General features: G+C 40.6%; 2 protein-coding genes across 3 annotated transcripts in view; both read right to left on the minus strand.

The window, feature by feature from the left end:
- Positions 1 to 26,456, minus strand: part of LOC118404039 (kelch-like protein 22) — a 151,030-nt gene that overhangs the window by 31,629 nt on the left and 92,945 nt on the right. Inside the window, exon 4 of one of the 2 annotated variants that reach the window (XR_004829736.1) lies at positions 5,816 to 6,187. The exons of the other annotated variant lie outside the window; for it this stretch is intronic. The gene's annotated coding sequence lies outside the window, so the exon portion shown is untranslated. Of the gene's footprint in view, positions 1 to 5,815; positions 6,188 to 26,456 lie in introns of those variants that run through there. 2 annotated transcript variants of the gene reach the window in all.
- On the minus strand, positions 2,353 to 3,675 carry LOC118404346 (potassium voltage-gated channel protein Shal-like). The gene has a single exon (XM_035803414.1). It carries the CDS (start codon positions 3,673 to 3,675, stop codon positions 2,353 to 2,355), a length of 1,323 nt encoding a protein of 440 aa, XP_035659307.1.

Raw genomic sequence — 26,456 nt, forward strand, 5'->3', positions numbered from 1 at the left:
CAGCAACCAGCGACGCAGTACAAAAAGAAATGGCCAGCAAAGTGTACGATGATCCAAAAAAAGGCCCTAGAGAGCCTGCTATGGAGGCTAAACATTGTACCCCTTGATATTTGTGCCTTTATAATGTATTAATATTGCACTATGGTGTTGCAAGTGTACTTATGCATTTTGTGTTTCATGGTCAAACTGTGATTAACTTCGGTGAAATCTGAAAACGAATGAAAACAAAAGAATCCATACCTACAGACCAATTTTTTTTTCAATTGCATATCCGTAAATATAACCGTATTCTCCTTACATCTTGAAAAAACAAGAACCACAAGAAGAACTCTTGAAATGACATCATTCAACAAGATGAATTCTCGAAGGAACCTGATACTTTAACGTTCAGTCTTTATTTATTTACAGAGTAACAAAATAGTGAACATTTACGTAACTTCAGAAAAGCTCACACGTACTTCAAATGTGACAATCCTAAACGTCATGGAAGACCAATAACAACTCAAGTAAGTCAAAATAGTCATGTCAATGTGCGTTCAAGAGAAGTCAATCAATCAATCTATTCCCATACCATTATGATATCAGCAAATAATATATGCAACAATATCTGAACTGCAAAACATATCTTTGAATTTGCTTATAAACAATCCTTTTGAAACTTGTAGTCGGCAAATGGAATTGCATATAATTTTTGGGCTTGTCCCATCTATACATACGTAGATAGTTGATACTATCTGAGTCTGGGAGAGAAGCCGTCAGACCGTCATAAGGTCCATAAAGGTGGAATCTAGATCTGTGGTGACGTAGCCCGTAGGGTGAAAGGTCACACAGCAAAGCATGATGGGCCAAGAGTGGCGGCTCAATGCAAGGCAGTAGGTGTGTGCCCGTGAGTGATCGGTTACTATGGCATTTATCTCATCACGACTATGCAAATAAGCACACGCCAAATTTGACGACCACATAGTCAGAATATGTTCATTTGCATATTCGTGACGAGATAATGCGACAGCAATCGAGTGATCGGGATGCTCATAAAGAGCGAGAGGCTTGTATGTAGATACATTTGTGATACTTACATTGTAGAGATACAATGGTGTTGCTCTTTCACAAAAATATATTTGGCTATCTTGTTCAGGAGGGACCCAATCAAAGTATATACATCCTTGACCGGTCAGCAACAGTCACTATCTCCACTGGCAATAAATATGACCTCTTATATTCGGAGTAGTTTCATCAGTTTTGTTTAGCATTTGGTACTAAGACTCTTTGCATACATCCGGTAACGCTAGTTCACTTTTATCCGCTGGGTAACCTATATCCGTTGTTTTTGATAGCAGGACTTTTAGGGACATAAAGTCGAAGGACGGTGGTTTCAAACTGCAATATTTTGATAACATCGCAACTTGAAACAACCATGCGGCCACTTGATATCCCTAATTATCTATTTTCAAAACAACGGATATAGGTTACCCCGCGGATAAAAGTGAGCTTGCGTTAATAATCAGCTGGCAACGTTCCAGTAGCCCTTTTGCTACTTTCTCCGACAGTAATGACTAGTTCCCATTGAGAGGTATAACTGCTCATCATTGTCCAGTGGAAAGTAACCGAATGACTCTTGAAACGTTGTTGGGTAATTTGTATTGGCTGTGCACAGAGAACCGTAATACCCTGTTGACTAATTTAGTTAGAGGTTGTCTGCTATAGACTTAATCGGGCCTTAGAGGCTGAGACAAGAGGTTTGCTAAATTCGTTTGGGGGTTTTGGTTTTTACAGACTGTTGCATCAATAAATGGCTAACACCGGCCATTCTACCGTTCACATCTCTGGCACTAAGAATTCCCTCTCATGATCATTGTATAGGTAGTTCTTATTTGATTTGAAATGTTGCATCCCGTTTAAATGGTGCTCAAAGTGTAATGTTGTTGTTACAGACTAAAACAGCTGCGTGAACTGTGTGAAGAGTATAAAGTTTATCAACAGTGTTTTGTAACCAGGCAGAGGCAGACAACATGTCGACTGGTCACGATCCTATGGCCACACTTTGATAAAGAAGAATCCATCGCCCACTATCACATACATGGAAAAGAGCCCACGGTAAAGACAGAAAAAAGACATTGAGGAGTTTGCTTTGAGCAACAACAACATTCAAGATGGCGTCGTACACATCGAAAATCACCGCAAAGGATGATGGGACCGCCTCCTGCCTGAATACAAAACACTGTCTCATTTTTTCCCGGCAATACAATAATGTTCATCCTTCAGCCAATATCCTAACTCTACATCCTTCCAATAGCCCCTTGGAGAGCCCCCAATACCCACTACTTAAAAAAAAAGTCTACACGTTCTTAACACTCACAATGACTCGTCATCATCATCTGACTCGTCAGTCTGTTCTTCGTGTGATTGCTTCATTTTTTCCTTCCTTGCTTTGGCACTTTCCCTGATCGCCGTGAACGTATCTACGAGTATAGTCAAGGGAAAGGATAGTATAACGACACAGATGATCGACCACGCCCCTGTTAGAACCTTCCCGATGAATCCTATCGGCGTTATGTCGCCGTATCCCACCGTCGTCATGGTGATAATGGTGAACCAGAACACCGCGGGTATACTGCTAAACTTCTCCGGATTGTGGGTCTTTTCCATGTAGTACATCATAGTGGTAAATACTAGGCAGATCATGCTGAGGGCGAAGCAGAGCGAGCTCAAATTGCTCGCGCTGATTTTCAGAGTCTTTGCCAGCATTATCATTCCCGGGGACGACCGGCAGAGTTTAAACACCCTGAATACGCGAAACACTCTTAGAGTGTCGAATACAGCTTGCACGTTGCTTTCCTCGCTTATACACAGCCCTACGTAGAAGGGGAAAATGGAGACTAAGTCTACAACACTCATGAAGCTTCTAGCGTACAGTGATCTGTTCGGCGAAGCGTACAACCTTATAATATATTCCGCGGTAAACAACACCACACAGGCGCTTTCTATACAAAAGAAGACGTGTCTACAATGCCTCGCCCTCGCTATTTTGAAGGGGTCTCCTATATTCGACACATCCTCGCACGCTAACGTCTCCATAACAGTGGCTGTCACAGACAAGGAGATGAAGAAGCACGTGATGTAGAAGAACACTTGGGCGGACATGTTCGCCTTGGGACTCTCGACCATTTGCCACAGTTTTTCCCTGAGCGTTTCCGGAACAAAGACCGTCTTTGGTCGGTGCGCAATGTCCCATTGTATCTTCCTATCTATGTAATCCTCGAAGCAACAGTGACTCATGTGTTCGTCCGGATCGATTTCGAAAAATTCAATCTCTTCCAAGTACGTGTGGAAGTGAATATCGTCCGACTTTGGAAAATGTAGCACCCCGTTCGTGTAGAACCTTAGGATGTACTTAAACATCTCCGGCGTCGTCGACAAGTCGTACTCGTTCGTGTCCGGATTGAAGAATTTCTCTCGATCGTCGAACCTCCCGAGGAGGGTGTCAGGGTGGGCGTCCAAGGCGCCCCGCCAGACTTCGTACTTGTGTCCGCTGACGTTAAAGACCAGCCGCTCGTCCCCGGCGACCTTTCTCTGCTCTGTGGTGGGGCAGAACGGTCTCCTGATGGGAGAGTACCTTCCCACAATGGACGGCAGTCGACTGACACGCCTCCCTTGGTGCGGTATGAATGCAGCCATCATAATGCAGAGTTATCCGAGTGCTATTAGAACCCCGAACACGAAGTCCATCACATCACCGCCAACCCTTCCTGAAATATCGCCTCATTTAGGCGCACTTCGTAGACGCCAAAGACGGGCTGACCTTTCGCCACGATCCGTGAAAATGCGCCTCCATCAATCTTTATATCCCCTGCACGTTGCCACCTACCCTTCTGCAATACATCTCATCTGGTGGCACGTTTAAAAAGCAACAGTCTTTGCTGCATCTGTTTAAACATCAGCCGCGCCGTAACAATCTATCTCCTGGCGGTTTCCCTTTTGTTATTTGGTAACGCGAAGACTTGGAGTTAGTCCAGGTAGTTAATAGAAGCAGATATTGCTGCGACACGGAGGGAATCTGTTTAACCTGTCCCCCGGGATTCTGCGGTAGCACGTCGGCATCTCCCGACCCAGACGGAGCCTTGGTTAACTCTCCAAGTCACGTAGGATCTCGCCCTTTCTCGGCGCTAAACGACCTTCTGATTCACTCCGGTAAGGGGTTTTGGACAAGGCCACGCAAATCTGTGTAAGGTGGAGGAGCGAACACGAGTTAAGGACACATTTACTATGATCTTATTGAGCGATGGTTCTGCAGATGCTGTCGTACATACGTGCAGGATGATTTTGGTATAACGCGAGGGATGACAAGGGTTGAATTTGAATGTGACTCTGTGCTTTCACGCATGATCAAATGGTTCCTTGATAATATTTGCTTGGTATTTTCCACAGCCTCTTAAAACCTTCCCTTTTAGAAAGATTACGAGTTGGTACAATGCCGCACGGAATAACTTCTCTCGCATAAAACAGCTCTAAAGTATTGAAGACACCATCGTCCTTTTCAAACCGTGAAGAAAGCACCAATCAAAGATTCGCCTTCTTTAAGGTCACAGGTGTGCTTACGATGATTCCACTCTCTTAATGGCACTAAATAAGCTCGTTTCCTTCTTCATGTAACAGGCGATCAGAAGCATCAGGTGCACGTTGAAATCCCACAGGTTGCCGAGAGAATTTGCTCCGAAGCGCTCGCGGCGCGGCGTCCAATCCAGTCCCGGTCCATTGACCCAACGCTTGCCCTATATTGGAAATAATTGGGAGGCTGGGGCTATATTCTTGGCGTAAATCCAATCCTGTCTCCCGCTCGCAGGGGGTATCCTCAAACTGGTATCACCGGAAATATTTCCCTTTACAGCTGATTCTAACGCCGTATCACAGAGGTTGAGACTGTAATTTGCATCACCAACACAAATTCTGTTCCTTCGCTAAGTGAGCCCTTTTTTTAAATACACCATCCGGGTTTGATCTACGCATTCATTCCGCACCTGAACTTGAAACGTCACTTGAATGTTAATTCAATTGTGATCAATATAAATGTAGCTATTATGGATGGGCTTGTGGTGATATCTCAAAATAATTGCCTTCGATGCAGCGCAGACGCCTTATGAATCATGGAAAATGGCCTCCCCATACCTCGGCATTACGTTTCCAGGAATGCAAACTTGCTGGAATATTATTCCTATGCCCTTGAAGGAGTGCTTGTTGATCTGGGCGTCGTTTCACTCATGAATCCCGGGAACACACTGATCCTCGCGCGCGGACGTACGACTCGGTGGCAAAGTGCTCTTGTCTTGGAGGTGATCTTCGAAAAGACAACATGGCGGCCATTATATCTTCTCATGCAGCAAGTGTGCCCCGTTATATTTACAGTCGCTTCTTGGTCGGATATCGACGCCGTCCTTAATCGATTTAACGTCCAATACTCGCCTCTCTAGAAATCCAATTCCACTCAACGATCGGGGGTTGGATCTACCGATGGCACACCGATGTTCGTAAATGTTGACCGTTACTTCCGAGAAGATTTATGACGTCATAATCATTATTGCCTCGACAGTACGATACTTCTTTTTACCGTGTTACCGATTATTTCCCTTCCGTCTGGCCGAAGAAGGCTCCATGTGGCCTGTTTTCCTATTGGTTTTCCAGGGTTCCCTTTGGTGGATCGTGTCGAGAAATCCCAATTTGCATGAGGCTGTCATGCTAGGTGTTATCTTGTCCACAACCTCCTGTTGCTGCAGACAGCAGGGATTGCCGCAGTGAGTCCCAAACCACCAGCAGAAGACCGCAGACCCTGACAAAAATCCACTCAGACTTCACTACACTTCATCCGAATGGAAGAAACCGATCCTGGACGTAAACACGGCCATTAAGAGGTATCGCACCACTTCCTTGGGCAGTCTTGTAAATATTCTTGCCTGTGAGAATATCCGATCAGGAAACAATCACGCAGCAAAGAGGGATATCTTCAGAGCCACCCGTTGATGAAACCCTCTAGGTTACAGTTGCTGTTGTTCTTCAGGCTACTGACGCCCCAACGTCAGGTATCAGGTTGCAGTTGTTGTTCTTCTGGCGGATGACGCCCCTACGTCAGGTATCGGGTTGCAGGTTCCGTCCCGGTAGGTAGGGCAGGCTGTGCAGCTAGGTCGTCACCCTTCCTCTGAAACAGAACGAAGGGAGCAAGGTCATTATTGGAAGCATCATCTCGTGACGTCACAAGATCAATAGACACATTGAAGGCACACATTGCACTGAACGCCAAACGTCTCGCGACCTTTTTGCGACCTGAGTTGTATTTTTATAGCCTTTGACAGGATAAATCTAATAGCATGCAAATTTCAAAATCATGGCTCAAAAGACAACAAAGCAAACAAAGCTTTTAGAGGTTACTTCAAATAATGTAAAGAAGTTGGTCACATTTTAGGTCACAGAGCGGTTGTAGTGACGTCGTCGTCCTATTGGAATGCGGGTATGCAATATGACATGCAGAACAGTCGGTTCCGTCCACACCTTAATTTTAACAATGGTTGAGTCAGGACTACAGTGCAGCTAACAGCATTAAAAATGTCTATATATACGTGATGTATCAACCTATGGCAACGTGAGTTGAAGAACGAAGACATTTCGATGCCACGCTGAAAAATCAAGTACCGTATCATCGCAATTTATTTATTTATTTATTCATCTTTTAGGGTAATTCCTACAGTTTGAAAAAAAAGAACATTTCCAAGGGACCCAAATCATTGGTTGAGACAAAATTATAATAAAGCTAACACCATAGAAATATCAGTATATTTGTGGTGTATCAAAATGAAGAAATGTCAATACCACGCTGAAAAATCAGGGTACCATATCAACGCAATCATTTATGTATGGGGGCAAGCGGGGCCAACGACCGGGGAGCGAGCGTTTAAGCGGGGTTGACAGCTCGGCGCCACGAGGTGGCATCTAACCGCTGATGTTACGTCACGACCAGACATAATGGCGCTCCGGAGTCAAATTTCGTCCCACGAGACAGGCCCGTGTTGGTGTCAAGGTGACCGTAATTCACGTGATGCTCGCAACAATGGAACGATTCTGATCGAACGTCATATCAAACAAATAGAACCCGATAGAACTCCCTATTCTATTCCGAACACCTCCTACAAAAACAGCTCCAGTGGGCAAGAAATTGTCAAAGAACAATGCTATGCCATTCTTTGTTGAAGACTGCACCCACCGAGTATAGTTGTTTTGGGACGGAGAGCCACTGCATTGTTTTTACATTGTTGGTGGGCAGGATGCACGCGTAGAGCAGGGTATGTATATGACACGGGATGCTCGCAAAACGTCATGTGCAGTATGAACAATGTAAGAACAATTTGTTGATGGTCTTTTGAATGTTTCATTTGATTAGAGATCTAAGTAATCAACTTATTATTCACTTATTAGTTCCTAGCAATCTGCAGTACACAAAGTAAGATGGAGTATGGCATTTGATAAGTCTCTATCAGGTTACATCAAGATGGTGGGAGAATTGTTGAAATCGGTCAAACAAAAAGAATATTACACCAGACGAGTTAGCCAACTGGTTGCTCCCGTAGCCTCTCATTTTATTGATTCGGTCAACTTCAACATTGTTCTTCCAACGGCGAATGGACTCCGATAGACACTTGTACTAAACCTGTTGTCAACCATCATTGTAGTCAAGAGCTTACTTGATCTGATATATCCACATTTGAAGTAGCAATCGGAAGACAATAACTGCAAGAGCGATCTCATAGTGTTATCTTGGATGCTCAGACCTATTTTCCAAGGCTTATCATTATTTCGCTGTGCACCTCGAAAATCTCAATGCCACTGTGGATCTAAAATTGGCCCCTTGGAGGATGTGGGAATGTGTCAAGATGCAGGTGCACCCGTACTTCTAACACATAGACATCGGATGTAATATGTCGTTGCTAAAATGAATACCACACTTAATGAAATTTGCTAAATAATTTCACTATACTAAGTAAAAAGGGACATTTTAAAAGTAACTAGTCAGTGACGATTCTTGGAAGACCCCTCACCCCCGAAAAATGTGGTTACACCCAGTAAAATGTCTGACATGACGAGGCAAACATTTTGTCTTCGTCTTTTTTGTCAGTAAAGTTATATTCTGATGATATAATACAAGACAGTTCAGATCTATGCAAGGTGTTGACTAGAGTTTTAACGTAGGGCCGAGTTGATCAGGGTGTAGGTCTGAGTCGACTAGAAATTGCTAGGGCCGAGTCAGTAAGGGCCGAAGCGTCAGACATCCCTTCTTATACACGAGTATAACTAGTAAACTCACGTGCAATATCAATGTATTTATTTCCAATACACATCAGCCGTAAGTGCATGCGTTCCATCCTTTTGTTGCGACCTATGCTAATCGTTTAGCATCGACCTAGATATAATCCGAGCATGATAGATACCGCTGTCTTTTACAGATGTGGTAAACCTCTATGATTTGTCGTCAGTGTCTGTTTGTACATTACAAGACATTTTCCAGTGCGAGCCAGATGATGGAGATGATCTCAACTGATGTGCACACGCATACAAATGCATAACACTAAAGTCTGGGGTCATTGACTGACTGACGCTAGCCTTTCACCACCGCGCTACCATTTCACGTTGGCGCATCATAAAATCAACTCTATTTGCGTCTGCCTCGCCGAGCAGAATCCAAAACAATTTGAACAACGAAAAACTCATTATCTTTTACTATCCGACCGAGACTGGCTCGGAAATCTCCATTTTCTTAGGAGTACCGGGGCTTAATGACTCTCAGATACGCAATTTCCCGAGCTCCGCCCGGTCTGTACGTTACATGTGTGTGCATGGTGATAAGGAATGGCGTCGTTTGGGGCCTTGCTTTGAAGTCGGCGAGGAGAGATCAGTATCGTATTGCACAATCAATGAGTGGGTTGGCTAGAGCTTCGATAGGATAGCTTAAAGGTCCCCTTTCCACTAGACGGCGATCGCGCTGCGCTCTCACTGTGACGTGAATAGGATATGTGTAACCTTCGTTTTCACGCTAGGACAATCATAAAAAACGCAGTGTGACTGAGACAGTTAGTAAGACAAAAAAGCACACAAAGTGTAAAGAGTTTCGTATCTTTTCTATACAATTCGTTGAGGAATATGTCCAATTTGAGGACGCAGAGAGAGCGCGGCGAGAGCGCCGTCCTCGAGGAAAGGGGTATAAAGCTTGGACATGATAGAAGTAACGCAATAGAGAGTGTACACTGGGCATTGACAAGGGTACTACAGTGTCGGATAGTGTCGATTCTTCTCTCTATGATGATGTATTGAAGGAATCCATCGAAAGAAGACACGCTGACTTTGCAAATTAATTTGATCAACCCCTAAACAGAATCGCTATACCTATACCTAGTACACCAATTTACTAAATCCATTGACAGAAGAAAAAAATAATAATTCCAGAAAAAAAATCCTTACAATGCAAAAGCGTTGAAATGTGACTTTGGAATGATAATAAATCATTTCCTATTTGCAGTCCATTGCAAATCATGGTACCTTAATCAGCCGTATATTGTTGAGGTGCTAAATAGTTATGCTGGCTAAAGAAACTTGCTTCTCGGTAACGTAACGTAGAGAAACACGTTACAAAAACAACGTTAACAGTCCGAGCTTTACACGCGAAGCATCGCGTGTCTCGTAGAAAATGTAAGAAAGATGCAATCTCCAGGCAGTTCCTACGGTGACATAAGACTGGCAAGGGGGAATAGCAGGCCAAAGGCAGTCAGACGGGCACCGGTAGCGTAACACTCCTTGGCTGGCTTCAATACTCTGCCAGCTTTAGACACTATCTTATGTTAGCTTGGGGATGAATTATCCAGGGCCCCACTGTAAAGCAGTGTTATACACTGAGTTGGGCTACCCTGGCTAAAGAAAACAGAATAAAATAAGAATTAAGAAAGATGCATCTTTCAATGCAAACTCGTATGGAAAATCTATATGCATTTTTGTTGGCCACATGAAACAGGTGCAATATTCTCCTGTTTAACAATAGGACGTCCCACTTTATCAAATATTCTGTGACCCCAAAACGTCAGAGTAGATCATTGTTGTAAGCAGTTATAAACATGATACCAGAAGAATTACATATGGCCGTGACACTCGAAGCTAATGTGCTTAGGAAATAGGATAATGACACTGTGATTCATTGTGCGCTATAATCACTAATTAAGTCTCACTTTGACTGTTCCAAAAATGTAGTCAGCAACAATTTAACAAAGTTATATCATTGATTTCGATTTATCACTAATTTAGTTTTCATTTTTTTCTACAATACCTCTATCTTATGACAAGTATAAATTTTTTTGTAATTTATTCTTTAGAAAATGAATTTGCATAAATGCATGCAAATTTTCGCGTGATAAGTCGTATAACTAGTCGTTAAAGGGCCTCCCAAGACACGCCCCGTCCGATAATTGACAAAAAAAGTCCGTTCTGAATAGGATTACAGCACACAACGAACATTGAACAATGGTCATTCACTCGCAAGATATGTCGCCCCTGATATAAAGTTATGCAGGTCCTTAAGAATTACTATCGTCCCACAGCATTACTCTCTCCTAGCATAAACGTGCCTGCTTGTTAATTCTTTAGGCCATAGGCAGTTTACTTCAAGTACCAAACTTCTAAGCTTCAATTTCACAACAGAAGGCAAATCATCATCAAAAGACAACTACAATTACATAAGTTGTAGAACAAAGCCTAAACCAGACAACCCTTATTACAGTGGGAAATTGCAGAAGAGTCAAGACTCAATGCCTAGTAATAAAACTCGTTGAACTTTATTGGATCATACTTTTTTTATGATCGCTATATGATTTCTACTCCTATAACATAGGTTAGATAAATCCCTCCTTGGTAGTCAACGTAAGTTACGACATTCTAAGAGAGGAGTAAGCCCTCCCTTGTTGGACTGTAAACGCTTGAGGTTCAATAACTGGAGGGAACATTTCATGATGGTTATACAAGGAGCTGAATACATCACCATAAAACAGACCCAGGCCAAACCCTTACAGTAAATGGACCATACTAAGAGGCATTTAACATGCACAGATCGATAGACTTTATAACTGTTCTACATCTGTTAAATGCCACCGTGGGATTGAGGCTACAATCAGCTTAATAGCTTCTTTTAACTGCTAATTGTTTCGGTTTCTTTCTGAAAGAAATGACCTCGTATAACCGTTTACAGTGTAGTCGTGCATTCTGTGTGGTTAAGAGATTACTTCTGATACTATCCACGTTTAGGGGATCACACGCACACAGTCTAAACTATGCATGCAAAGGCCATAGACCCGAACAACTTTTAGTCAGACTTTCCCATATCTAGATCTGCTATCTATTTTCCAATATTCAGACATGAGCTAAAATTAAGACGCTTTTTAATCACGGAAGCTCATCTGTGTTGATAGTAATCACATTACAACGCTAAACTTTCATTCAACACAGAAGTGCACACGGATCAAATTTTCAACGCCCACTGTCGCCTTCTTCAGGATCTATACTAATGACCAGTCACTCCAGAACGTAAAGTCGCGACAGTTACAGACACAGTGAAAATTTTATCCGTGTAGACTTTTGTGTCTGAAGAAAGTTTAGCATTGTAACGTTACTATGATTACATTATTTAGCACTGTACTAAAACGCCTTTTTATTGATCATTTTTACTTCAAGCTTCAGATTTAACCAATGGACCGATCACAAAACCCCGCCCCTTGTTCGATCATGGTTCTATTTCGAACACCTCCGTCAAAAATAGCCATTTTCTTCCACGGGGGCAGTTTTTGACGGACGTGTTCGAAATAGAATAGGGGGTTCTATTTGTTCGATATGGCGTTGGACAGGATCGGTCCATTGCTCATGGGACTCATCTCGAACGAGAGGTCCTCGTATCAAATTACGAACTTGCAAGACAACCTATCCGACTGGAATATAGCCAAAATCAATTAGACCAATATAGTGATATTCCTCCCTAGGTAGTACACGACCTTTACCTTTCTTAAGACTGAACTGAACCTTGAAATCAAGATATGGTAAAGAGATCATTCCTGCTATCATTAACGTTTTGGGAATGACACAGAGTCTAAACTATGCGTGCAAAGACCACAGACCAACATAGTCCATGGGCCAGAGGTGTTTTTGGTACCACCGATAGGGACAAGTGCTACCATGGATTTTTTGTATTAGCAGTGTCCAAAGTTTATTTTAAGCTATGATAACCAGTTGTCATGCACAGCTTTCTGACTGTAATCACGTGAACCGTTAGTCAGACTTTGCATTTTGGTATCTTCTGTCTAAATGAGAGAGAGAGACAAGACACTTTCTTATTGATCTTTTTGACTCCAAGCTTGATATGTTTAACCAATTGCGGATGGGACTCATCTAGAACAAGAGGTCGAGGTCCTCGTATCAAATTACGAACTTGCAAAACAACCTATCCGACTGGAATATAGCCAAAATCAATTAGACCAATATAGTGATATTCCTCCCTAGGTAGTACACGACCTTTACCTTTCTTAAGACTGAACTGAACCGTTAAATCAAGATATGGTAAAGAGATCATTCCTGCTATCATTAACGTTTTGGGAATGACACATAGTCTAAACTATGCGTGCAGGGACCACAGACCGACACACGTTAGTCAGACTTTGCCTTTTGGTATCTTCTGTCTAAATGAGAGAGAGCCAAGACGCTTTCTTATTAATCTTTTTTACTCCAAGCTTGATATGTTTAGCCAATTGCCGATGGGACTCATCTAGAACAAGAGGTCGTCGTCGTCGTATCAAATTACGAACTTGCAAAACAACCTATCTGATTGAAATATAGCCAGAATCAATTAGACCCATAGTGTGATGCTTTTCCCTAGGTAATAGACAATATTTACCTTTCTTAAAAGTGAACTGAACCGTAAAATCAAGATTCCGCGGTTTGAGATGAAAACTTTTCTTCTAGTTCATTGATTTTAGCAGAAGAGACGAACCGGTACTTTTCCTTCCTCTTCCTTAAATGCTACGATTTCGTTTTCAGATTGCCGTGACTGTGAGGGGCACATGAAGAACAATGACTTTAATTTAGCAGTAAAATTAGGATTCCGCGGTTTGAAATGAAAACTTTTCTTCTAGTTCAATGATTTTAGCAGAAGAGATGAACCGGTACTTTTCCTTCCTCTACCTTAAATGCTACAATTTCGTTTGTAGATTGCCGTGACTGTGAAGCTTGGAAGGTCACCTAAAGAACAATGACTTTAATTTTACCATACGATTAAGATTCTGCGGTTTGAAATGAAATTTTTTCTTCTAGTTCAATGATTTTTGCAAAAGAGATGAACCGCTGCTCTTACTTCCTCTACCTTAAATGCTACGATTTCGTATGTACATTGCCGTGACTGCGAAGCTTCGAAGGTCACATGAAGAACAATAACTTTAATTCAACCGTAAGATTAAGATTCCCCGGTTTGAAATGAAAACTTTTCTTCTAGCTCAATAATTTTTGCAGAAGAGATGATAAACCACTACTCTTACTTCCCCATCCTTAAATGCTACGATTTCGTTTTCAGATTGCCGTGACTGTGAAGAGCACATGAAGAACAATGACTTTAATTTAGCCGTAAAATTAGGATTCCGCTGTTTAAAATGAAAATTTTTCTTCTAGTTCAATGATTTTAGCAGAAGAGATGAACCACTACTCTTACTTCCCCATCCTTAAATGCTACGATTTCGCTTTCAGATTGCCGTGACTGTGAAGGTGACTTGATGAACAGTGGCTTTAATTGAGTGAGTTGTGCAGGTTTGAATGTTAAATGTTTCAGTATGCGTTTCCAAAATCTGCTATAGAATTCTAAAGTCACACATAACTTCAACATAGCATGTGGTCATGGAAATCACATCGCGCTTGTTTTACACGTTAACATACGCACTAATTGCAGTATTCATAGCTTTAATGCAATAACATAAAGGCAGTCAACATTATGGTTTGATATCCATTATGATATGAACTTATAGAGCGAACTATAGTCATTACCGGTACTTAGATTGGCTGATTGCGTTGCATACAGACGTTTAGAAAATTGGGAGATAGATAGATAGCAGCTGAAATTATACAGCTACTATGAATCACCTTAGTTCTACTTACCTCTATTACAGAAATGATATTAGATCATACCTGGCACCTGTTGAGGATACATGGAACAGGGTTCTACGAGGGGCGTGCAATAAGTAATGGTCCTGACCCACTTCCAGTTGTCTGATCTAAATGAAATTTTGTATGTGTAGTAATTCATATCTCTATGGGTTATGTTGCAAAAGACAGCTCTGAACTAATTGTGGTTTCTGATTTACTGGTGTTTGAACTGAGTCAGGTGCGAAATGGACCAGGTGTGAAATGGAACCAGTTGAGTGTCGCGCAGTGATCCGGTTTTTGTATTTGAAAGGACGCACACCAAAGAAGACTTTTGATGAAATAAATGAAACTTATGGTGATGATGCCCCATCATATGACCTTGTAAAACGCTGGCATCCTGAATTCAAACGTGGCTGGAAGTCTGTGGAAACAGCTCCCAGACCTGGTCGTCCCTCTTGTGCCATTGATGAGGCATCAGTTGGAGGACCAACCTGGGGTGTCCTACAAAATCGGTGTCCAGAGCTGCATGAAACGATGGGAGAAATGCATAACTCTGGGTGATTCCTATGAAGAGAAAGACTAATAACTGTGCCAAGTTTCATTAATCTCCTGCTATGGGAAATGGGTCAGGACCATTACTAATTGCACGCCCCTCGTATCTTCTTCAAAGCATTGCATTAACAGCGTGTGTATTTTTCCTGAACTCTCGCAAGCTCAAAATCCATCAAAAGCAAGAAATCATCGTTGACAGAAAGATATCTTAGTAGTACTCAAAAATAGCAATCCAATACTCTCTTTTTACACTGCAATGCATCGCCCTTTGGACGTATTTCCCCAAAGCAGAACCTCAAGTAACAGGTGACTGTGGCTCGCAAGCTCAAAATCCATCAAAGGCAAGAAATCGTCATTGACAGAAAGACGTTAGATAAAACAACATTCCTCTGCTCTCTCTTTTTACACTGCAATTCATCGACTTTTACACGCATTTCCCCAAAGCAAAACTTCAAGTAACAGGTTTCATTTATTATTCATGCCTTATCGACAAGTCATAAAGTGGAATGAATAAGAAACAACCAGTGTGTGTGCATCGGAGATAAGAAGTCCCGCAGGAACTCGGGCGCTTTCTTCACATAAATGCAGAGGGGATTCATTGCATTAAAGAAGATTCTGGCCTTGGCTATAAACGGTTTACACAATAAGGCCATGTTGATTTTATCATATGGATTGCATCCTCTGGGAATCGAAAAACTGGTGCGAGCGTACTTAAAATAGAAATAAAAGGTTGACCAAAAAACGTTGCTTTCATTTTAAATCTAAGTGGTTAGGAAGGTTGAACAAATGAAGGAACACACAGAATGTAGTATACCGAGAAATAGACTCGATGTTCTTTCACATGTTCGTTGGCCTTGCATTGCGATGCTCTAAGACAGTAGTATACGTTTTCTGATATTGCTCTAATGCTTTGTACGATTTAAAGTATGATTAAAAACTTTATTTCTTATTTTTGTAAAACTGATGCGCGCGGATGTCATCTATATAATCATGTCAACATGGCAAAACCTCTATCAAACGAAATATACAATAAGATAAGAGTTAGGATTATTGCAAAACTTGACATTCAACAAGAAATATGATCATTTGAAGGAAATAACGACAGACTACATACAATGACGACCATCTGGAAGGACACTTTGGTTAACTCTTGCTCACTTCATTGTATCCTTTCCTAAACCAAATGTACTTGTAAGTTAGATTACAGTTGGGAATATGCAAAAGTAGTTGAAATTTACAACAAGGAATAGCTGTACAAGACTATAGTGACAGACTGAATGTCGACCTTTGGGAATGATATTTTGGTTAACTTTTGCCCCTAAGAAACTTTATTGTATCATTTCCCGTACGGGTTATATATAATTCAACAAAACTCCTTGTTCTCCAACAAGAGCTACATCTTCCTCTTCCATTAGATCCCCGCTGGGAATCCTTTTAATAGGTTTGCAATAAGATTCGGAGGATGAAAAATAAGAGGCTTAATAGAAGATGTTCAGGACAAGGTCCCACAAGAAACGATTGGGCTGTTCCTTTTGATGATTATTTCATAGAAGCTTTACAGATTTCCCCTTGTTTACAGAAAAAGAAAAAAGAAAAAGAAACCTGCCAACTTTGCCTTTCCCTGACATTTAGTTGGCAACAATTTCACAAGGTTTGAAAATGTTCTTTTTCATGTTACCAAGGCAACCAGTTGTTGACGAAAATCACTTTTTCTTAAATTTGGTGGTTATTTCATAAGATGTTATATGAGCTTAAAACGCGGGCCTTAAAAGAACCCCCCTCTCGTCAGAGATTGGCCAACAGAGCCCGGTATGAACAGAGTTAGGACACATATACAAAGAGGCGAGGATGTGAGGGTGAGCAATAAACATCGCTCCTCGGACGAGATATCTCTTGGGCGTCTGTCGTTATTTTTAAACGGAAACACCTTCTGTCTTTGACTTTCCTACAGGTATCAGGGCTCGAAATTCATTTTTGGGTGCACCACTTAAATTTAAGTAATAACCTAACAATAAAACATAGTTATTGACCTAAAACAAGTCACTCGAGAAAAGGTTAAATGGCTGTTACACCCGCATGTTACGCGTGTGCCTAAACGTTTCATGGCAACAAAAGCTCACGAACGAGCAACTGTACCAAGACATACCATCAGTCACCAAGAAAATACAACAGCGCAGATTGAAACTGGCTGGGCATTGTGTTAGACACCCTGAAATCCCTGCACACCATCTTGTACTTTGGGAGCCTACTACTAAAGGAAAAAGAGGTAGGGGAAGACCCAGGGTGACCTACCTAGACAATCTACGTAGTGACACAAGTCTGCATGATACCAAAGAGCTACAAAGGGCCATGGAGGACCAAGTGCATTGGAGGAAGATCTAAGTAAGTAAGTAAGTAAGTAAGTAAAACATAGTCACAAGCTATCAAATTCTTAAACAAATACCATGACAGACATTTTAAATTTCTTTCTAACCCTTAGATGTCAAGAATATGATGTATACTAGCATACATAAACGTAAGAAAATGTTTGGGTGCACAGCTCAAAGTTTGGGTGCACCTGGGTGCACATGCACCCAGTATTTCGAGCCCTGGGTATACACTAAGCTATTTGGAGACATTTTGTCAAGAATTCGAAAAATGAACTAAAGCATATCGTCAGATTAATTTAGTGTTATCTCTGGTAAGAAATCCCCCATTGAGGATGACCTGTGACCCGTGAATTTGCCACCATTTTATTATACCCTTGGGGAGGAAAATAAATGACAGGAGTTTTATACCGTTAGTTGATGTCAAAAGATGCCTCCAGAAAGGCCAGGGTACGGTGTTTGATGTGTTAACAAACCCACGTAGCTCACCTTAGCAAACTACCAGTGAAATGTCAAAGCAGTTTAAGCGAAAGCTTTTTAAATGAATCGATAGGAATAAATAAAAATTTATACACAATTACGTCACGTGTACCTATATCGGACTCAATGACTTGATTACAACCTTTAGCAAAAATTGCCCAAGAAATTTCGAAAACAACTTAGTGAGCAGATAAAAAATGGATTATCAATAGGTGGACAATATAGACAGTTTAAGCATGTACAGACTCCCTGGTCTAAATAAATAAGATATTATTAACAAACGTGATGTTACTGAACTCTGGTCAGTGCAAGCTACACCATTGCCGAAACTATCTACATCTAAGAACAGAATGAAACGGCTTTACGCAACATTGTATTAATTTCCTACTCTACAATCAATGCTAGAAAGGTAACAACACCTTTGTTATCGCCAGTAGTGGACAAAGTAAATTAAAGGTTGGAGACATCTGCTTTTGTTCAAAAGTTTGGATCCATCTTGTATAGATCTGCTGTACGACGCGAGGACTTAAAGAGTGAATCGGTCCTCAAGATGACAAATAACTTTCTGTATGAGAGAAAACGACTTTGGCATCCACCCAAACTCACCTGCCCAACTCAACAGGCAGAGGACGTCTCATGTGTCGATGTTTAAGCTACTTTTCATTGGCAAGATATACTTTCCTGGTCCCGTTCCAACTTAGAGCTTTAACACCAGGGAGTGATGGACAGTTATGGTGATAAGAGAAAACTGTCCCGCAAAACGATCGAAATCGTTGGATGATTGATTTTTTTTCTGTGCTATACACGACGAATGATACATGATAATGATGCAAAGAACAGTGGTGTCCCAAATGCAATCACAACGCTATGCATAGCAATTTTATGAAATGATGTGCAATTTTGCTTTAACCCTCAAACCACCGTATGGGGTCAAAACTGACCCCAGGCGTATATTAATATGTGCCATTATGACATTTCTCGTAGAAAACAAATTTCCTCCCATGAGTTTGTTTGTATATATGTCTTATAACTTCTCATACGTTTTTACAGAGATTGGCTCATTGTTGATTAAGTTATAATAGAAAGTTTATGTATGGTCCAGTGGGGTCAAAACTGACCCCATCATTTTTTTAAACAAACTTTTGAGACCCACGCCTAAACTACTTATCGTATGAACACGAATTTTTTTAGAGAATGATGTACATGTGCAATGAAATTATCGTAACAACTTTTGTGTCATTGTCATGTTAAATGACGACGCTATGACGTCATTTAGCTTAAATTGGCCGCCATCTTGGATTTCGACTGATGACGTAATCAAATTAGCATAAAATATGAATATTGAATCGTGAAATTTACGTTGAATTGTATAAGATGTCATGAACAAGTGTGTTTTGCCAAGAAAACCTTAAAACTTGAATGTTCAAGCCAAAATTAGAAAATTGCATAATAAATATGCCTGTCATAATTCCGTTGCCATGGCAACGTGAAAGATGATTGAATTATTTTATTCACTTAAATTGCTTGCAATCAACATTTTCCCAAAAGGGACCAAGTTTGGTGGCCCTAGCCTAAGCTATTCAGGGGCTATGTGACTTTGAAGTTGGTTCGGGCATAAAAACAACTTTACCCGGTCTGAATAATGTTAGTGCAAAATGTGGTCCCAATGATCTTTTGCATAAATTATGATAATGAGCTAGAATTATTCTTATCTAATCATGTCAAACTGTTCCACATAGATTAATGAAGCTATGCATATATACAAATCACAAAAAGAGTCATAAAAAAAATGTATTTGTACAAAACGTTATGGGGTCAGTTTTGACCCCATACGGTAATCTACGTCACAAAAAAGGTACGGTGGTTTGAGGGTTAATACCACAGCCTTGTTGTTTAGTGTATCCAAAGTCTTTTTTAAGTATAGGGAATGAGCTACAGGGTGTTTTTCCTATTTGCACTACATTTTACATGTATATTTAATTTATTTTTGTTCATATTTCTTAGTTTATTGATGACAGGGCAAAAGGCAAAAACATAACTAAACAATAAAACAATTACTATCAACGAGACATAATGAAACACAAGATAATGGAAAACAATAAAAGAGCAGTTGGTCACCAACAATCACTGGAACCTATGTTCACAATCTATGAAAGTGTGAACAATATCAAAAATATTACACTTTAGTTTGTAAGTACGAAAGTGAACCTTATCGTCGTAGCAATAAATAGCATAGAGTACGCAATTTTACATTCGTTGCTGCAGATCTACAATGTTGAAAAGTGGTTCAGCATATTGGGCAAAATTGCTGAGTAGACTGAAGAACCACCTGGAGAACAAAAGTGGAGAAACGCCTTTCAAAAACAGCGTAATAAGGCCGTTATTGTCCATCCTGATACTGATTGCTTCTGTGGCGTGTTTCGTAGCGATAACGCCAAAAGTAAGACACAGATATTGAAGAGCGGGCGATTATGAAGACAAAGGATGCTGTCACGAGACCAATACGTGTAGCGAGTAATACTGATGGATGTGTGGTGTGGATATTAATACCCCCTTTCCACTAGGACGGCGCTCTCGCCGCGCTCTCTCTGCAACATAGAACTTGCCATATCGCTCAACGAATTGTATAGAAAAGAAACGATTTTTTTTACACTTTATGTGTTTTGTTGCCCTCCAAGTCACACATTTACATGCTGTATGATATACCCAGTGTGAAATCAAAGGTTACACATATCCTATTTAGGTAGGTCGCAGTGAGAGCGCATCGCGATCGCCGTCTAGTGGGACGGGGGCCTAAGGGATATTTTACACCTTTCCGTAATTACTCTGGCATGTTAGATATCTAACTGCTTACTAGTGCGTCTTGTTATCTGTGATGATGACAATAAACAAAATGAGGTCCATGTCAATTACAATAGATTTGAAAGCCAAATTGCTTTTGAATGAAAGTAGTAAATTGAGTCGTTGGTATACATAAAACTCCAAGTCTGATCCTTAATGTTGTAGGTACCGAGATTGAGTCTGGAGTCGTCGTCGTATATCTGAATCAAGGATGGCCTTGGTTTTATCGACAGATCTGTCTTTGAAGATCTCCCGGAGCCAATTTACGATTGCTGCTGATTTACTGGAGGCATCACCAATATCGCAGGGATTTCGTATGCGCTGTTGGAGCATGTGCGTTGCGTTGTAGAAAGTTTTTTCACCCAAGTAGTAGCTTTCTACTTTGATATTAACGACGATATAAGAGGAGGTGACTTAGTTATATGATTGTTACACTTTATACCAGAATAACTAAATCGATATGGAGAGAATTAGTAGAGAATATTGCAGAATTTTATTGTATCTCTTCGAGACATGCATCGGCATCGTTCAGTTGCTGTAAAAACGTCTGTACCGTTACAGTAATACACCTCTAAAAACCCATGCAAGTCAAGCATTCATTGAAGACATCAATAGAAACCAATGTGCAGCGCTTATGATCCCTTTACACGAGCTAGGGCTTAACTGGAAAGCACAGACAAGCATCGACCAGCACCAGGGATCCATGACACGAATGACAACCGGAAGTCATCACCAAAGGTGCCCTGAGGACACGGAAGGCAGTGATTACTGAAGCGATACGAATTTCCAGGAAACACCATTGTTTGTCCTTGAGGTCTAATTACATCGGATGATCATACATCAATCTAATCTTTGAAGCAAAAGATTCGCCCTCTGATTGATTCGCTGTGAATTGCTGTTGTTGCTTGTGGGTCGTTTATATTAAATATAATGATTCTTTGACGTAAGAAGCACCTAAGGTGAAGCCACAGAGGGGTAGTTTGGCAGCTTGGGAATATGTCAACCACTGATGAATTGCCTAATTCCTTGAAAAAATACTTCATTCCCCAACTACTTTAAATAACATAACTATACTTCATCTTTAATCATCACTTTCAAACAGATTTGTTTTCACCGGAGTATTTATTTGTGGTAATGTTTGAACAGACATATGATTTATTACTTTAATTACTCCAAATAAACTACTGAAAGCTACTTTATCCAAGACATATGTTTCATCTGATTGGAAAAAGTCCAAGACTGAGTTCATAAGAATTGAGATAAAGATATGTATAAGCTGGCTAATGTTATAATTGCAACATAAATTGTATTGTCATATTGCCAATGGCGCTGCTCATTATTAACTTCAATTTAGAGTTATGGTGAAATAAGAATTATAAACAGATTCCTCCCAATTACTCAGTTTAAACGAGCATACTAACCGCTAAAACTCCCAACAATATTTTTTGAAAATGTTTGTTCTAGCGCCCCTCCCATTGTCAACTATGCAACCCCTTTATCAGTTCTTTCATGGAGCATATATTAACGATATCGTCATTGCGATGCACCAGATTTGCACATTTTACCTTAATTATACACACGTACTTTTTAAAACTCAAAAGAAAACTGTGCATCTACACAGTCGTTATCGTTATCAGTTGGCTTCAATGAAAACCACACCATTCTCACCCAGCATTACCGAATCGAATTGATTACCAAGTAAGATTAAGAAGAGTACTAGCTGCTACATGTATGAGAGACAGTACAGTAGCGATCGTTACATCTGAGCCTACAACACCCCATTACGCCAATTTCATTATGTGCGGAACGCCGAATGACCATAAGAGGGGCATTCAAATTCAGCTGTTGAATCTGCTCAATGACCTTGAATCTACTCTGTGACCTCGAAGAAAATTTTATGAGCTTTGGGACTCCCAGTTCGGCAGGAAGGTTACAGAAACATTGAAGGTCATTGCATCTATGTCCTTCAAATTCTGTATATTATGTTTTTACATATTTAAACTGGCATGATATAATTGATAAACTTTCACACGTTCAATTAAAAAGTTACTACTTTTAAGATATATTGAACATTTAGATATTAAAACGGTTCTGTTTCGTCAAATAATGTTTGTTCCATAAGTTGGAACTCCAACAGAAAATCTTTCAGAAAGATAAATCTATATATATAGACAAATCATTGACATACAAACCATATGCTGTAAAATGTTATCGTGTTATAATGTCATCAAATCCCAATAATTACAATGATTATATTCATTTGAAACTATCGATTGCAAGTGGATAAATACATAATTAGATATCAACAAAATATAGGACCAATCAATTAACAATAAAATGACAATTAACTAGTCTTTACAAGCGTTTTTAGCATTGCTGTTATCATTATTCATATTTTAGTTCCCAATTGTTCATGGCCAAATTCTGTTTTAATTTTTGTAATTTTGATTTTTGATAATTTCAACAACAAATCATAGTTGTAGCATAAACAGAAACCTGTACAGTGCAGTAGTGGCTTACCCCTAAAGGTGATATCTCATTGCACTTGGGGTACCGGTGTGGCACTGCGGGGTTTGAAAGATTACTCAACGAATTTCGGAGATAAAGAACGAATTTTCATACGTTTTGAATATTTTGTTGTCTTCTAAGTCATACATTTACCTATTAAGTGATATCTAAATTATAAAAAATCGTCGAAAATAATTACAGTGCCGCGGTGAACGAACCCTGCAGTGCCGCACCGGTGCCCCAAGTGCAGTGACATACAGTATGAAGGCCGGGTAATCAGTACGCATGTGGACATTCTATCGCCTTCCTGTCCTTAGACAAAGCACCGGCTTAGTTGGTTAGGAAGTCTACTTTTCTTGAACTCGCCTCACCTCACGTGAACAAAATAACGATATCTGTTAGCCGCTTTCATCGTCAGCAACTATTTAGTTCACTTTGGAAGACCTAATGGTCAAGCTGAAAGTAGCCAGGCCATACAACGAGGATTTACAGGTATTTAGATAAGACTTTTAGCAAAATCTCTATCCCTATTTCAGTTTCGGTTTCCAACTGTTCACAACTGAATATCATGTTGATTTTCATAATTTACTGTAATGGTTTCAACGATAAAGCAGTCCAGTAATAAAATCTGATAAAGCCTAAGTATACAGTGCAATGGTCACAAGTTTAGCCCTGACATAATGATGACCGAGTAATCAGTACGCATGTGCTACCATGTCCTTAGACAAAGCGCCGGTTTAGTTTATTAGGAAGTCTACAAAGCTGCTTTTCCTGAACTCACCTCACCTCACTTGCACGAAATAACGATATCTGTTAGCCGCTTTCATCCTCGATACCTGTTCACTTCACTTTGTGACGACCTAATGGAAAAGCTGAAAGTGCCCCCGCTGGGGAGACTACCCTGTACGGCCTACCATTAGAGAGATCGTTAGGCGCAGGCCACTGAGGACAACTAAGTTCTTTCCTTCGTGTCAAGGCCTACAATTGCTCACCGTTATACCATTTCCACGTGCCCTACGACGGCGCTCTCGCCGCGCTCTCTCTGTGACAAAGAATTTGACATATCGCTCATAGAAAAGAAACGATTTGTTTTTACACTTTTTGTGTTTTGCTGTTCTCTCAGTCACACTTTTACATGCTGTATGATATACCCAGTGTGAAAGCAAAGGTTACACATATCCTATTCAGGTCGCAGTGAGAGCGCAGTGAGAGCGCCGTCTATTGGAAATGAGGTATTACTGACTGATTTGGTATGCTGCCAGGGCTGCGGTAGACCGCAAAATAGGTGTTTGGTGAAGCCATTTGACACCTCCACAACGCTTTTTCATCTTACTCACTGGGACTGGCTCGTAGCAATGACCTCACATTTGGGATATACAATGAATGCTCAATGAATAAAACATTGTTTGTAATGGACCCGGAAGGAATTATCAAGCTCTCTTCAGTGGCTAGTTGACAGGTTTGCTTATGTCAGCTCTGAACTAACTTACAGGCCTGACTTGTACTTTGTCAAGAGGTCTCTAGTAACTTCCAAATTAAATGGGATGGTGTCTTGCGCTCTCTAGCGATGTTACGACAATAGAAGAGCGTTAATCCTAACTGACTTGTTTCACCTAATTTTGATTACAAATTCCTGTAAGCTGTTATTTTTGTTACATGTTTATTCGTGCACTTAACGTTAATGACTAGTATACTGGGAGCTAAGGGTACATCAAAATACCTGTTATCATACTTATTTCTATATACCGTTCACATACGCAACCAATATCTTGCAGAGAGGGAGAAACCGAATTGTTTCCAAATGATTATATCTCACATGGGAAACAGGAATCCAGTGAATTCAAAATTCTCCAAGAAAGTCCATCTTCCCTTGGGAAAATTGGAATTAAGCCATGACAATCTTTAAACTCTACTAGGAGAAATCCAGATTAGGTGAGGTCGTTTGGAAAAACACATACTGCACCTCCAGTGATGTACCTGTAGCTTGCAGTGTGGTTTCTACTCCGCGTAGAGGCGATATTTTCTTGAGTTGTGTGAATCGTACGAGGCCCCAGGGAAGGGCTAACCTTGAGGGGCCCGGCTTTTAAGACATAAGGAGGCCTTAACAGGTGCTATTTATATCTAACCACTTTAAGACGCGATAAGACTTAATGTGCTTGGTGCGGTGGCCGTGGAATAAGGTGTTGCCAGTGCTACAGCTTAGAAGGAACCAGCGAGCCTTGTCCTAAAATCACACTCAAACCTTGTATGTGAATCTTTCAAAAGAATTTTGATTTTCCTTTCGACTTTTACAAGGTCATAAGGAGGCAGTAACAGGTGCTATATATATCTAACCACTTTAAGACTCAATGTGCTTGGCGCGGTAGCCGTGGAATAAGGTGTTACCAGTGCTACAGCTTAGAAGGACCAGGCAAGGCTTGGCTTGTGTTTCAGAACTACTGTTCTGAAATCACAGTCGAACCTAGTACGTGAATCTTTTAAAAGCATTTCGATTTTCCATTCCACTTTCACAAGTTACTACAGATTTTCTTCAAGCAGTGAGAGTTTTTAAAGGCAAGGTACATCCCTACAAATTTTCCATGTCACTGCTTGAAGAACATTTGTAGTAACTGTATTAGTACGTGGCTGATGATCCTCTTCAACGACACTTTCACAATATTTCCAATAAATGACGCTCACAGCAGGACATGTCCGCGAATTGTTAAGGAGACCTGAAACCAGAGTCAATGTCTGACATGACATACCAATCTTTAGGCCTGCATGCTGGAGGTCACCTGTTGCGCAGCCGTATCTTGATGATAGATAGTGGGTATGGTGCTAATGGTGATGATGATGGTGATTATGGCTTTCTTGTACAAAACAGCTAATCCTACATCATATGGTGTCGATATTAGGTGGATTTTGATGATCAAAAACTATAATTTACAGTTTCTACAATTCTACAGTACTTTCCCAGACCTATCGTAGAGTGGAATTTGTTATCACCAAGTACAGTAGGGGCATCTTCTCTGGGTAGTTTTAAAGAACGCTTGCAGATAGATGTGCAAAAGTTAGGTGTGACGGGTCGTTCAGTGTAATATAACCAGCTGCTGCCGCGCCGCGTGCCTGCGAAGCTAGAGTGTTACGCCGATGGGAGGTTATACAGGCTATATAGATACAGATACAGAATACAGATACAGTATCTTAAATCTGCAATTCACACTTTATGATCTCATCCAGGATATTTTACTCTAAATTGTCAAGTCATAAACGAAATATTTACTTATTCTCAGCACCCATACCAACATTGACGTAGCAACATTGCGAAATAGAATAAATCAAGATACGTTAGACATCTAGTTAATATTAAAGATACGTTAGCAATTGCTGAAGCAACTGGATATGATTTTGGAAACGGCCAAAATTTTCCTGTAACATCCCAGATATCTTTCGTCAAAGACACTGAAGAGATCTGGAAGAAACTGGTTGTTTATACACTATGAACATCAAATAAGCAACATTGGGGAATAGAATGAT

The sequence above is a fragment of the Branchiostoma floridae genome, chromosome 17 (genome assembly GCF_000003815.2).
Source record: "Branchiostoma floridae strain S238N-H82 chromosome 17, Bfl_VNyyK, whole genome shotgun sequence".
NCBI classification, from domain to species: domain Eukaryota; kingdom Metazoa; phylum Chordata; class Leptocardii; order Amphioxiformes; family Branchiostomatidae; genus Branchiostoma; species Branchiostoma floridae.